This window comes from Brienomyrus brachyistius, chromosome 8, assembly GCF_023856365.1.
Source record: "Brienomyrus brachyistius isolate T26 chromosome 8, BBRACH_0.4, whole genome shotgun sequence".
Classification (NCBI taxonomy): domain Eukaryota; kingdom Metazoa; phylum Chordata; class Actinopteri; order Osteoglossiformes; family Mormyridae; genus Brienomyrus; species Brienomyrus brachyistius.
This window is the reverse complement of record NC_064540.1, coordinates 17,484,537-17,496,973: the sequence shown is the minus strand read 5'-3', so window position 1 is coordinate 17,496,973 and position 12,437 is coordinate 17,484,537. Positions and strand designations below refer to the sequence as shown.

The 12,437-nt window shown below is 44.0% G+C and overlaps 2 protein-coding genes across 22 annotated transcripts in view; one reads left to right on the top strand and one right to left on the bottom strand.

Annotated features, from left to right (window-relative positions):
* Window positions 1-4,442, top strand: part of LOC125747601 (uncharacterized) — a 4,725-nt gene extending 283 nt beyond the window's left edge. The window contains exons 1-5 of one of the 8 annotated variants that reach the window (XM_049022986.1): window positions 1-794; window positions 1,075-1,194; window positions 1,235-1,354; window positions 1,475-1,594; window positions 1,635-4,442. The exon at window positions 1-794 is cut by the window's left edge and continues 283 nt beyond it. In XM_049022986.1, the coding sequence (XP_048878943.1) occupies window positions 601-794; window positions 1,075-1,194; window positions 1,235-1,354; window positions 1,475-1,594; window positions 1,635-1,998 (918 nt within the window). In that variant the 5' untranslated portion in view covers window positions 1-600 and the 3' untranslated portion in view covers window positions 1,999-4,442. Of the gene's footprint in view, window positions 875-914; window positions 955-994; window positions 1,195-1,234 lie in introns of all 8 variants that reach the window. The other 7 variants (XM_049022984.1, XM_049022982.1, XM_049022981.1 and 4 more) reach the window with 7 other exon arrangements.
* Window positions 1-12,437, bottom strand: part of agrn (agrin) — a 188,766-nt gene that overhangs the window by 24,177 nt on the left and 152,152 nt on the right. For 13 of the 14 annotated variants that reach the window (XM_049022950.1, XM_049022952.1, XM_049022957.1 and 10 more), the window contains 3 exons: window positions 9,159-9,563; window positions 6,355-6,480; window positions 4,436-4,563 (listed from right to left, as the gene is read on the bottom strand). In XM_049022950.1, coding sequence (XP_048878907.1) covers window positions 4,436-4,563; window positions 6,355-6,480; window positions 9,159-9,563 — 659 coding nt within the window. The remainder of the gene's footprint in view (window positions 1-4,435; window positions 4,564-6,354; window positions 6,481-9,158; window positions 9,564-12,437) is intronic. The other variant, XM_049022960.1, reaches the window with a different exon arrangement.

Genomic DNA, 12,437 nt, shown 5'->3' with positions numbered 1-12,437 from the left:
CATTACTATTAACGCTACCTTACATTTCTTATCGGGACTTCAAATAAAATAATTATCTGATGATTAATACCTCAACTAGCCTTTATGACAAAACGTAAACGGCAGATTAGAGCAGGCCACTGAAACAGCCTCTTTCCACCCTGCTGAGATATCCCGTTTTACCCATTCAGCAGTAATAATTAAGGCAGACATTGTTTAACATGATGAAAATTACTGGATGTATAAATATCACACCAAGGTACAACCCAAACTGGGAGACTGGGTGTGCTAGTTTGGGGACATCTGCCGCATCGGAATTCAGAAGCCAGCTGCACAAAAGTCAAAGAAGGACATTCAAACATCAAAACTACATCAATTATGTAAGGGTTAATGCAGTACAAGTCATGCATTATAAGTTTTTAAACGACTGGCGGTGGAGGCAAAGACCTACCCAATGCACAGCAGTAGCCTCTGTGGATTGCATTTAAAAATGTGAAACTCGCAGTTTGGAGTGCATTACCCAGCGTAATCCAAGGTTACTATGCATTTGGGTGCATTACCCAGCGTACTCCAAGGTTACTATGCATTTGGCCGCATTACCCAGCGTACTCCAAGGTTACTATGCATTTGGGCGCATTACCCAGCGTACTCCAAGGTTACTATGCATTTGGGTGCATTACCCAGCGTACTCCAAGGTTACTATGCATTTGTGTGCATTACCCAGTGTACTCCATGGTTACTATGCATTTTGGCGCATTACCCAGTGTACTCCAAGGTTACTATGCATTTGGGCGCATTACCCAGCGTAATCCAAGGTTACTATGCATTTGGGCGCATTACCCAGTGTACTCCATGGTTACTATGCATTTTGGCGCATTACCCAGTATACTCCAAGGTTACTATGCATTTGGACGCATTACCCAGCGTAATCCAAGGTTACTATGCATTTGGGCGCATTACCCAGCGTACTCCAAGGTTACTATGCATTTGGGCGCATTACCCAGCGTAATCCAAGGTTACTATGCATTTGGGCGCATTACCCAGTGTACTCCATGGTTACTATGCATTTTGGCGCATTACCCAGTGTACTCCAAGGTTACTATGCATTTGTGTGCATTACCCAGTGTACTCCATGGTTACTATGCATTTTGGCGCATTACCCAGTGTACTCCAAGGTTACTATGCATTTGGGCGCATTACCCAGCGTAATCCAAGGTTACTATGCATTTGGGCGCATTACCCAGCGTACTCCAAGGTTACTATGCATTTTGGCGCATTACCCAGTATACTCCAAGGTTACTATGCATTTGGACGCATTACCCAGCGTAATCCAAGGTTACTATGCATTTGGGCGCATTACCCAGCGTACTCCAAGGTTACTATGCATTTGGGCGCATTACCCAGCGTAATCCAAGGTTACTATGCATTTGGGCGCATTACCCAGTGTACTCCATGGTTACTATGCATTTTGGCGCATTACCCAGTGTACTCCAAGGTTACTATGCATTTGTGTGCATTACCCAGTGTACTCCATGGTTACTATGCATTTTGGCGCATTACCCAGTGTACTCCAAGGTTACTATGCATTTGGGCGCATTACCCAGCGTAATCCAAGGTTACTATGCATTTGGGCGCATTACCCAGCGTACTCCAAGGTTACTATCCATTTGGGCGCATTACCCGGCGTGCTGCATGGTTACTACGCATTTGGGCGCATTACCCAGCGTACTCCACGGTTACTATGCATTTGGGTGCATTACCCAGTGTACTCCATGGTTACTATGCATTTGGGCACATTACCCAGTGTACTCCATGGTTACTATGCATTTGGGCGCATTACCCAGCGTACTCCATGGTTACCATGCATTTGGGCGCATTACCCAGCGTACTCCAAGGTTGCTACAGTATGCATACTATGGATACAATCCAATCACCATTATTATTTCGAAAACTGTTGCTAAAACCGTTGATAACATTAGTTTGAAACTGCCTGTTGCTAATCCAAAGGTGAGTAGTTAGCTTGAAATTCTCTGTTTAATTCTAAAACCTGTAACAATAAAGTAAAGTTCATAAAAGTTTGGGATAAATGTGTATTAACTGTGGTATAAGCGTTGGATTTGCCTTCACAGCTGTGTGTTTAAAAATGTATACAGTATGCACGGCTTTTCATGCGTTACAGATAATGATAGCACACTAATTTAGTTCTGTATGCCAGACTGGCAGTATGCGTGTGGTTATAGAAAATCAATCAACACCTTTCAGACCACTGGAGGTTTCTTTAAGGCAACAGGGGTAGTTAGTGCTTCACCAAAAAAGAAAATAAAAAAATATATAACATTCATCTATGTACATCACATAAAACATCTTCACGATGTTAACATTTCGTTGTAATGACCTTTTCCGTGTGAAACCGTGTGTGGTGGTTCAAAAAATGTGTAACAAAGTATTGTGCGAAAACCCTGAGGGTGACAAAAGGAACTTCAGAGAAGCGTAACATTTTATGCCTCTCTACGTTAATTTCAGATTTTTTAATTGTGCAAAACCAACATGTCATTGCAGTGACAGAATTAAATCTTTTGGAAAATGTGAGGACTGATAATTTGATCAATGAAGATGTACATTTACAGTTAGCCAACAACACGGTGAGGGGAAAAACCTGAGAGATTCTGAAAAGTCTGATTGATGCGATTTAATTCTCGGGTCGAAAGGAGCTGCCATTTAGGGGACGCAGTGAGAGTGAAAACTCTGACAACAAAGGAAACTACAGGGAGACGACAGATGTGCTTTTCCCACTACAACAACATTCTGCCTTTTGTTAGTGTGTTTGTGTTGCAGATGTAGAGTAACGCAAAGCTGCGTAATCTACTCATATTTTAATCAAGTCATTCATTTTACTGCTGTTTGTATAATGACTGAATTTCAGAAAAGGGTGCAGCTGCTGAGGCCTGCTGAAGATATCATGAGCAAACATCACTTTGTAAGCTTCAGTTCACCAGTTTAACAGTTTATGCAACTGAAGGCTCAGTAAGCAGATTAAATTGGGTCACATTTTGATTGAAATCGGCAACACAATGTAAATGTTTAGGACTGCAGTGTCATGAATAATTTACTTTTCACTGTAATAATAAAGCAATCATACTCTAAACTGAAGCTCTCATTGTAAAAGTTTCCTCAGACATCGTGGGCTATTGCAGGGCTCTGCAGGTTAGGCCTCTGTCCGTGTTTCTGGAAGATTTTTCGTTTGGATCCTATAACTTATAGATCAATCATGTCACTTTTGGGCCCTTGAACAAGGTCGCTAACCCAAAACCCTGCTCCGGGGGTGTCAGGAGACTGGCTGAGACGGTGCTCTGATGCCAAGCTGTGTATGTGTATCTCACAGGACAGCAAGGTGGGATGTGATGTGTGAACCTATGTGCTTCATCCAATGGTGAATAAAGTATCCGGCTAATGGAATCTGGAACAAAAATGGTACCAAACCCATGAAAGTAACATTTACAATAAGATTCTTCTTTGATGCTTCAATAAAAACAAACAAAAACAAAACTCACTTATAACAGTCTATTCATGATTTACTAAAATGTACAACCTAATTAATAACCTGATCATAAACTGCTCATAAACCCTTAATAAGGTTTCACTCATTGTAAAGTGGTTCCATAATGTAAGACATTCGACCGTCTTCCAATTGCTTATGCTGGTCAAGGTCACAGGCAAATCCATATCAACAAAATGCAAATTTCTCCTTAAATTTTCAATATACCTCATAATTTACAATATACAGCATTCTTCAGACACTTATTTTTTCTATGCTAATATATTGATTTCTCATACTGATGGTATACACTTTATAATTTGTGTAACATTCAATCAGTGAAGATTTATTTGCCACCGTGCACCTGTAGTTGCTTAGTCAATTACTTTTTTCAGATAATCCTGCTACAATAATGATAAGCATAATTTAAATAGAATGAAGAAAGTTATTTATATGCAATCGTAAAATCAATGTGTGTTTATACCCAATTTGCTGCCCTAAGCAGTCGGTATCTTCAAACATGTAGAAAAAACAATATAGAAAATAACACATACAGGGCACATTCAATCAGGGGAATTATCAAACAGCGGGGAGGTATTTTGATTACATTGTATTCTGATATATAAATTCTTCAAAAAAAGCAATAGTTTCATCTAATGAGCGAAAATTTACGATTGTCACATAAGTATGAACATGTGCCAATGTCAGTATCAGGCATTTGCTTCTGAAGTGTGTTTCAGTCAGTTCTTTGTTTTTCAAAAATTAATCTTTTATTTTGAAAAGGAAGCCACTTATTTTTATTTTGAATATTATTATTCCTGAGCACAATTAAGATTAATTCTGTAATCCAGGCCAAACAATGTATTAAAACCAGATTTGATTGGCAAATGTAAGTAGAACACATATTATTTAGATACTCACAGCACTCTCAATGCTCCTCGCTGTCTCTCCAAAAAGCTCAGACTTAGGATCGTCCATCTCAGGAGTATAGAAGACCTCCTGTCCCTCCACCTGATCCAGGTGCAGAAAACCGCTGAATTTCATGGTGGCTACAAAGGCAGAAGCGTGCATGCGTTGGTACTGCAGCAGCCACCAGGGGGCACTAAGACACATTTCCCATAAATCAGATCGAAATCAAGCAAATCCCAATCAAGAGGTTTGTGAAATGCTTAAAGTTATGTCTTTAATTTTCTGGGTAGGGTGAGAATATGAACCAATAGTGAGGGGTCACGCGTCAGTTTGAGGGATGGGGATGTACAGCAATGGAAGACTGGAAATATGACCAAACTATGACTCCCACTCATCAAAAAATGAGATCTAACACACACACACACACACACACACACACACACACACACATACGATTGCATTCATATCTTTCTGGAGACTTTCCATTCGTTTCTATGGGGAAAACTCTGATCCCAACATGACGACCTTAACCCCTACCCAGCCCTAACCTTAACCATAAGCAACCAAACAAAATACAAGACTTTTGGCATTTTTATATTTTGATTGCAGTCACAGATTTGTATAGAAATCAGTATCCCACATTGTCAAAATAACAGGTTTTTATGGCATTGTGGGGACACCTAAATGTGACAGCGGACAGACACCCGGTAGCTCAGCATATTGCCGGGGAAGGGGCCAGTAGGAACAGCACCGGGGACAGGAACTGTACCTCCGCCTAGAGAGTGAAAGGGCTTCACAAGATCACTCTCCCCTTCCACTCCTCTGTCCACAATGCGAATAAAGTCAAAAAGGCCATAAAAGCTGGCTGAGGTGATAATCACAATTCTGCACTGCACCTCTTCAGCTCTTTCTCTGTTTGATATAGTCAGAATAGTCTAATTTTCAGTCTATTTCAGTGAGAAAGTGACAATTTAATGTCCCCAGACACTGTCTCCCTCTCCTCATTATTGCCAGCAGTCCCTGCACAGCTTTGAACATTATAGAGCATTTGCATGTGCGTCCCTGAGTGTGTGTGTGTGTGTCTCTCTGTGTCTGTCTGTGTGTGGTGTATTACTGTTTTGGACATGGACATAAGCTAATATGATTAAAATACATGCCACGCCATATAATAAAAAAATTATGTAAAGTGAATCCATCCCCTAGCAGAGGAAATTCTGTATCCTGCCAGAGAGAGGTCGATCATGTGTGTGCGCAGGCCGATCATGTGTGTGCGCAGGCCGATCATGTGTGTGCGCAGACCGATCATGTGTGCGCGCAGGCCGATCATGTGTGTGTGCAGGCCGATCATGTGTGTGCGCAGGCCGATCATGTGTGTGTCCAGACCAATCATGTGTGTGTGCAGACCAATCATGTGTGTATGCAGACCGATCATGTGTGTGTGCAGACCGATCATGTGTGTGCGCAGACCGATGAGGCGTGTGTCCAGACGAATCATGTGTGTGTGCAGACCGATCATGTGTGTGTGCAGACCGATCATGTGTGTGTGCAGACCGATCATGTGTGTGCGCAGACCGATCAGGCGTGTGTCCAGACGAATCATGTGTGTGTGCAGACCGATCATGTGTGTGTGCAGACCGATCATGTGTGTGTGCAGACCGATCATGCGTGTGCGCAGACAGCACTTTCCAGAGTCACGCCGCATCCCTCTCCTCCTAATGGTGAGGGTCAGGCCCAGAGGCTGCGCCGCAGACGTCAGACGGCTCCTGTAATAACCACTGAAGCAGGTGGGCGAGAGGCAGGAGACTCCAAGCTGAGACCCTGTTTCAGCATCCAGCATGCCAAGGCCTGGCGTGTCAGGGCACCCGCTATGCCCTCACCTCACTGCCATGGCAGGGGAACTGAGGAGGAGGAAGGCGAGCAGGAGGACTTACGGGGACAGTTGGTTCCCTCTGGATCGCTGGTAGCCGTCCTCCCATCGGGGCAGCAACCCAAAGGGCTGTCATCACAGGATGAGAGACTCTCCAGTGACACAGGGACGGTCCGGGTCACTGTGGGCTCTGGGGAAACGACAGGGACACAGAAAAATTTGCACCTGACCGGACCTGTCCAATTACTGCTTATTCATTATTTTTCAGACAGTATTCAGAGATGTCCGGAAATGTTACATAGAGGAAAATGTATTGAAATGTACAGAATAAATAAAAAAGGCCCTTTCCCCCGTCACATACCTTTTTTTTCCTTCAAAGCTTCCAAGAAAATCAATATACCATGATATAGCCATGCACCCATCAGTGCAGGGTCATAGTGAGAGGGGAGCCTCTTCATGGAAACACAGGCCCAAAGGGAGGGGAGACCTAGGGTGTGATGTCAGTCCACCGTGGGCACCCAATCACACACAAGCATGCACTGGGGGGTAATTTGGGGGTGGCCGAATGTTTCTGCACAGAAGGAGCTGCGCAGACTGTGGGGAGATTTCTTGTAACCTTGGTGCTGTCTACCTCTGAATATAAACCTCTGCTCGATCTAGTTATGTTGTACATTCTCACGTACAGACTGACACAACCACACATCACGTGCATTAAAATGGACCTTATCCACACTCTCAGCTCCTGTTTCGTCATTCTTCTTGATCTAATATCACCCCTCATCTTAAAATTGGTACCACAGAAATTCTGGTACCAACCTCATCAACCTGAGAAAAAGCTGTGGTCTCATTGCCATTAAGCTACGGGACCATTCACATTAAGTAGTTAATAAAAAAATGCATTAAGGGTTGTAGCAAATACCATTTTGTGCTCAAGTGTTACTCCAGTGCTGAAATAATAGCTTGATGGCTAAAAGAGATTATAATAAAACCTCATTTTAAATTTCTGCAACAAAATCATTCACCTGCCTCAGTAATTGCATTCGGTTACATCAATTACTGCTCATATCCAGTAGAGGGTCACACTGAGCTTGGAGCCTGTCCTAGGAAACACAGGGTATGATTCAGGGGACACACTGACACTCACGGTCACCCATGAAGGGCGCTCCACGTTTTTGGACTTGTGAGAACTGGAGGGTTATGGAGAGGAAGCTTGGAATGGACCTCAAACCCGCAGTCCTAGTCATGAGGAGGTGATGGTCTAAGCGTGAACTCCCCGACATCACCAGATTGTATGAATGGCACGGCGGGCAGCACTGCTGCCAGTTTGGGCAGAAAGGGGTAGTTGCCTGGTCCAGAGTGAACCCCATTCTTGTGCCCTTTGCTGCCTGGGGTAGGTACCAGGCCCCCATGACCCAAGCCAGCATTCAGAAGATGTACAACATCTACATGCGCATAGAAACATTGTTTTTTATTTCTAGCAGCCAAAGCCTAAAATAGTCAGGCAACAGCCGACTGAGGCCAGTCGAGACGCGAAAACAGCAGCCGTGCAAATGAACAGCTCTGCCGCATTAAGCGAGCTGTAGGCACAGAGGCTGTCCAAGGACAGTGTGACCAAACCTCTAACTCCACCCGGTGTAGAAAATGACTCTGGGAAAGAGCTGCCTGTCCCTCTGCATCTGGTGCCTCGCGGTTCCGTATTTATGGACGGGGCTGTAAAAGGGCTCGGCCTGCCGATGGCAGCTTTATGGGACGGCTGCTGCCGCCGGCCGTCCAGGTGATGTCTTGTCACACAGGGACACCTGCACTTTCATGTCACGGAGGTGACTTGGCATAAAACGACGAAAGTGACACCGCAGCTGCGTGCCAATTAAAATTCAGAATTACACGTCTCACATAGTTATAAATGCTTACGTAATATCTTGCTTACCATAATATTACCATGTTTATACCTTTCAACTTCTACTAAGGGGAAATGCTATCTGCAATGCGAAACAGAATGAACAGAATAAAATAAATCACTAGAGTCGAGAAGGTGTTTTTTTTTCTCTCTGTGAACAAACACCTATCTTACTATTAGATAAAATAAAATGTTCATATTGGGTTAGATACAGCTCAAAGTGTCATTCATTACTCCTCATCCACTACTGTGATTTGCTGCCTACATCCCGGTGCCAATTAGCTAATATAGCACAGTGGCTAATTATAATTTGTGAAAAACTAAGAAGTGAGAAGTCACATACAGGCTGCTCTCGAGGGTGCTGATTTACGTGAGTGTCTTTGTTCTTGGTTAAATAAACACGCCTTGGGGGAATTATTAAATATAACGCCCTGAGCCACATTTTCTACATCTGAAGCACTTCTTGTGACATTTTGTTGAAGCCACACTTCGGAGGACACAGACTTCTGCTTCTGTCAGCCTTCAACAGTGGATACTCCCCCCTGACCACCCATAATCTCACACAGCACGTCTCGTGACTTTGTTCCATGGCATCTTGTCCGTCTTTCGCTAATAGCTCACAGGATACCTGTATTACTGAACTGTAATGTAACTGGAAACACTAAAACTCAATATTAAGACACCCTGTTCATCACGGAGACAATGTATTATGCTGAGCGAGAAAGTTCAGGTCCAGAAAGTACAAATCCAGACAAAGATTTTGTTTCAACCAGCCAGTTATTACAATGTGACTGTTACTCTTTATGCTCAACTGGTTGGTTAAAAGAAAATTTGGTTCCGGCTTTCTGGACCAGAACTTTCCACCTCTTGTGTTATGCACAGACTGTACAGCCTGCACCCACTCATCCACTCCTTGCTCTCATGCCTTGCAGCAATGACCCATGGGAAATGTAGTGAAACAGCTGGTTTACCAACAGGATCTTCCCCGCTAGCCTCCAGCATAGCACTACTCTCGGCCTCGTCGTCGCCGCTGGGTTCCCCACTGCCCGAATCCTCGTAGAGGGTAGATGAGAAGGTTCCGGGGCTGGAGGTTGGGGGAGAGGACGTGGTGCGAGGTGGCTTGTGGTAGGTGGAGGGACGGCGGGAGGTGATGGCGGGGGTGCTGGGGTCCTCGCTGACCGTTACTGGTGGGAGGGCTTCTACATAGAAGCGGGACTGGGCCTCCTCGTCAACTGGCGCGGTGACGTCCGGATCGTCGAAAGGCGATGTGGTGGTGAGCCCATGGAGGGACGTGGTGCGGGCAGTGAAGGGAGTGGAGCGGGGGTGGGTCAGGGAGAGGGTGGGGTGGGCCGCCCGCTCAACAGCGTGCATGGTTTCTGGAGGAAGCAGGAATGAATGATGGGTAAGCATCGATGAAAATGTTTCACAAGGCCTATCACGCTGATTCCACATGTTCATAACATATTCTGCTGAGCATCATGGGAAATCCCCATATCAGGTTGTAAGCAGAAACTAATTCATATAAAAGGGCCAAATGAGCCCCTAACCCACACAGAAGCAGAGCAGATCTAGTTCAGCGACTGTCACCCCCCCCCCCCCCCCACCCAACCGTGAAGGCATCAAATAACCTGAAGAGCAGTGAGAACGTGGAAGCTGGCTGAGTGAATTCCAGTTTACTCTCCTTCACTTCCTGTTTACAGGATGCTGAAGAATGTGTATTTGCATTAATTATATATGCAAATGCTACCTTCCTATAAGGGGAGGCCTAATTACAGCTTGCTGGAGCCTCTGCAGGCAATCAGCCGAACTAAAGGAGATGAGGACTGGGGTATTCCCCCAGGACCGACGGTCCCAGAGTTTACTCTCAGTCTCAGGCACAAACATCCAAAGGCAGAGACTCCCTGCGATTCACCACAGTGCAGCAGCAGCTAATGCAGCAGCTTGTTAAAAAATAACTAAAGAAAAAGAAGGGAAAAAAAAGAGCGCGACTTGTTTCTTCATAAATGGACATCTTGGTGCATGAAAGTTTCATGGAGTCACAGATCTATGTCTGATCTTGACTATTAAAATATTCAGAACTGAATACCAAACTCACAGACACACGCGCACACACACACACACACACACACAGACACAGGTTTTTTGAAAAATGTATATCACATTCACATTATTATTAGCAAAACAGTGCATAAAAATGCAGGAGGCTCTGCACTATTTAAAAATACATGGTTACCTCTGACCCAGGCCAAGACGTAGACACTCTTTAAAGTAGAAAACTAGAACCCAACACCTGTTATGATTAAGTATTTCATCGAGCTTTACAATATGAGTATTGAATATGCATGAATTAATGGAAGCAGTTTTAAAAATTCAAATGTGACTTTTTTGGGGGTAAAAATCTGCCAGCAAGCTTCTACTGGCAAAATCCCATCTGGGCCGTCTGTTCCTCATAAATTAAGGTCCAGATTCCTGCAACCATCTCATCCATTATCCCTGGATGTTCCTACTTGTGAGGTTTCATCACCGGTACTGACACGGAACTTCTCGCATTCTGCCAGACTTACAGAAAATGGTAACGTAATGGATGCGTGAAAAATCAGAAAATGACTGAACGTGCCAACTTGATTAAAATAACTCTGCTAGCAACAAATGCTTCGAGGCAGTGGGCAGCTTCAGATGCTATCACGGCAAAGATGGTCACGGTGGGGTCTCATATAACCCCTCGGTTGATCATAGGCCAAGTATTACATCAGTGTAGCGGGAAAAGAGAGGGACACGGGTGTCCAAGCTCCTGTCACTGTGACTCATACAATGAAAAGGAAAGAAAAATTGGCAAGGGGAGCCACACGGTGGAAAAATTCAGTAATCGTGTTTAACGCTCTGTTTGATTTTCTAAGGCGTGTAACAATGTTGGCGAGATGCAGAAAATCACTGTCATCTCCGCTTGCTTCTACACTGCGGTTATCCGAGCTTGATATCTCGCTGGTCCACAGGGAGGTAAAAAGGTAGAGGGAAGGTGCGAGTGCATGTGGTGCGTGGCGACATAGAAGGGGTGAGCAGTTGAAGGGGAACATCCATGTCACATCACCTATGGCCTACTTATGCCATCTGTTTACATGACCGCCGCCGGACCTGAGCAAACAAACAGGTGAAGCTACCATATGGAACAGCAGAAACACTGCTGGCGAGATGTGAGAGAACCTTCATCACTGACTGCGCACCCTAAAGCCAGATAATTCATAGCCTAGTGTCTGCCAGGATACTAATTTTATCTTTTACTCATTTATTTCATCTGTACATTGACCTTCAGAGTCTACCTTCGCCTCACTTCAAACGGTTCTTTTTTCGGCAAAGTTACTAATGGCTCGACAAAGGTCACATAAGATTTTGCTATAATCTCTAAAGAATATTTGTGCCATAAAGAATAATTGCTATATAAAATTGATGCAATCTTCTCATTCATTAGTGGAAGATGCTTTTTCCGGCAATCTTACTTTTCTTATTTAAATTTTTATTAACAAATAATAGAGAACTTTATACATCCAGAGAGAAAAATACAATTTGTTTATCCCAGTCAGTACCGTATAGTATACATACCTGTATACATACCTATGCATGTACAAATACATACACACACATATGCACATATACACACATATAAGCAAGATTGACTAAGCAAAATTCTTCAACTTGCTATTTAACAAAATCAGGTCTCAGGGAAGATAGATAATGAACCCATTTATCCCAATGCCTTTCAAAAATGTCCATTTTTAATTGTAGGGAAAAGGTAACTTTTTCCATTTCATAAATGTCCATTGATATATCTAATCAGTCACCTACAAGTGTCATGCCCTGCTCGTCGGCTCCTCCTGTGTGCCACGCCCCCGGATTACCCACGTGTTCTTTCCCGATTGTACCCAGCTGTGTCTATTTTCAATCAGTCCTGTGTATTTCAGTCCGTGTCTTACCCGAGTCCTGCGTCCGTCATTGATGTTGTCGATGCCTATGTCCTGTCCTGCCTTGCCTTTATTAAATCCCCGTATACCCCGTACTCTGTTTGCCTTGCCTGCTCCTTGCCCGCACGATCGCCCGTCTGCTGCACCCCGATCGTGACAACAAGTTGGTCGAATGTGCGTCATCCACTTTTTAGTCAAAGCTATTTCCCTGCTGTCAACAGTATTCCCCATAAGTATCTATCAATATCTGTCATTTCTTGGGGGAGGTATCCTAAGTAAATAATCATAAAATCA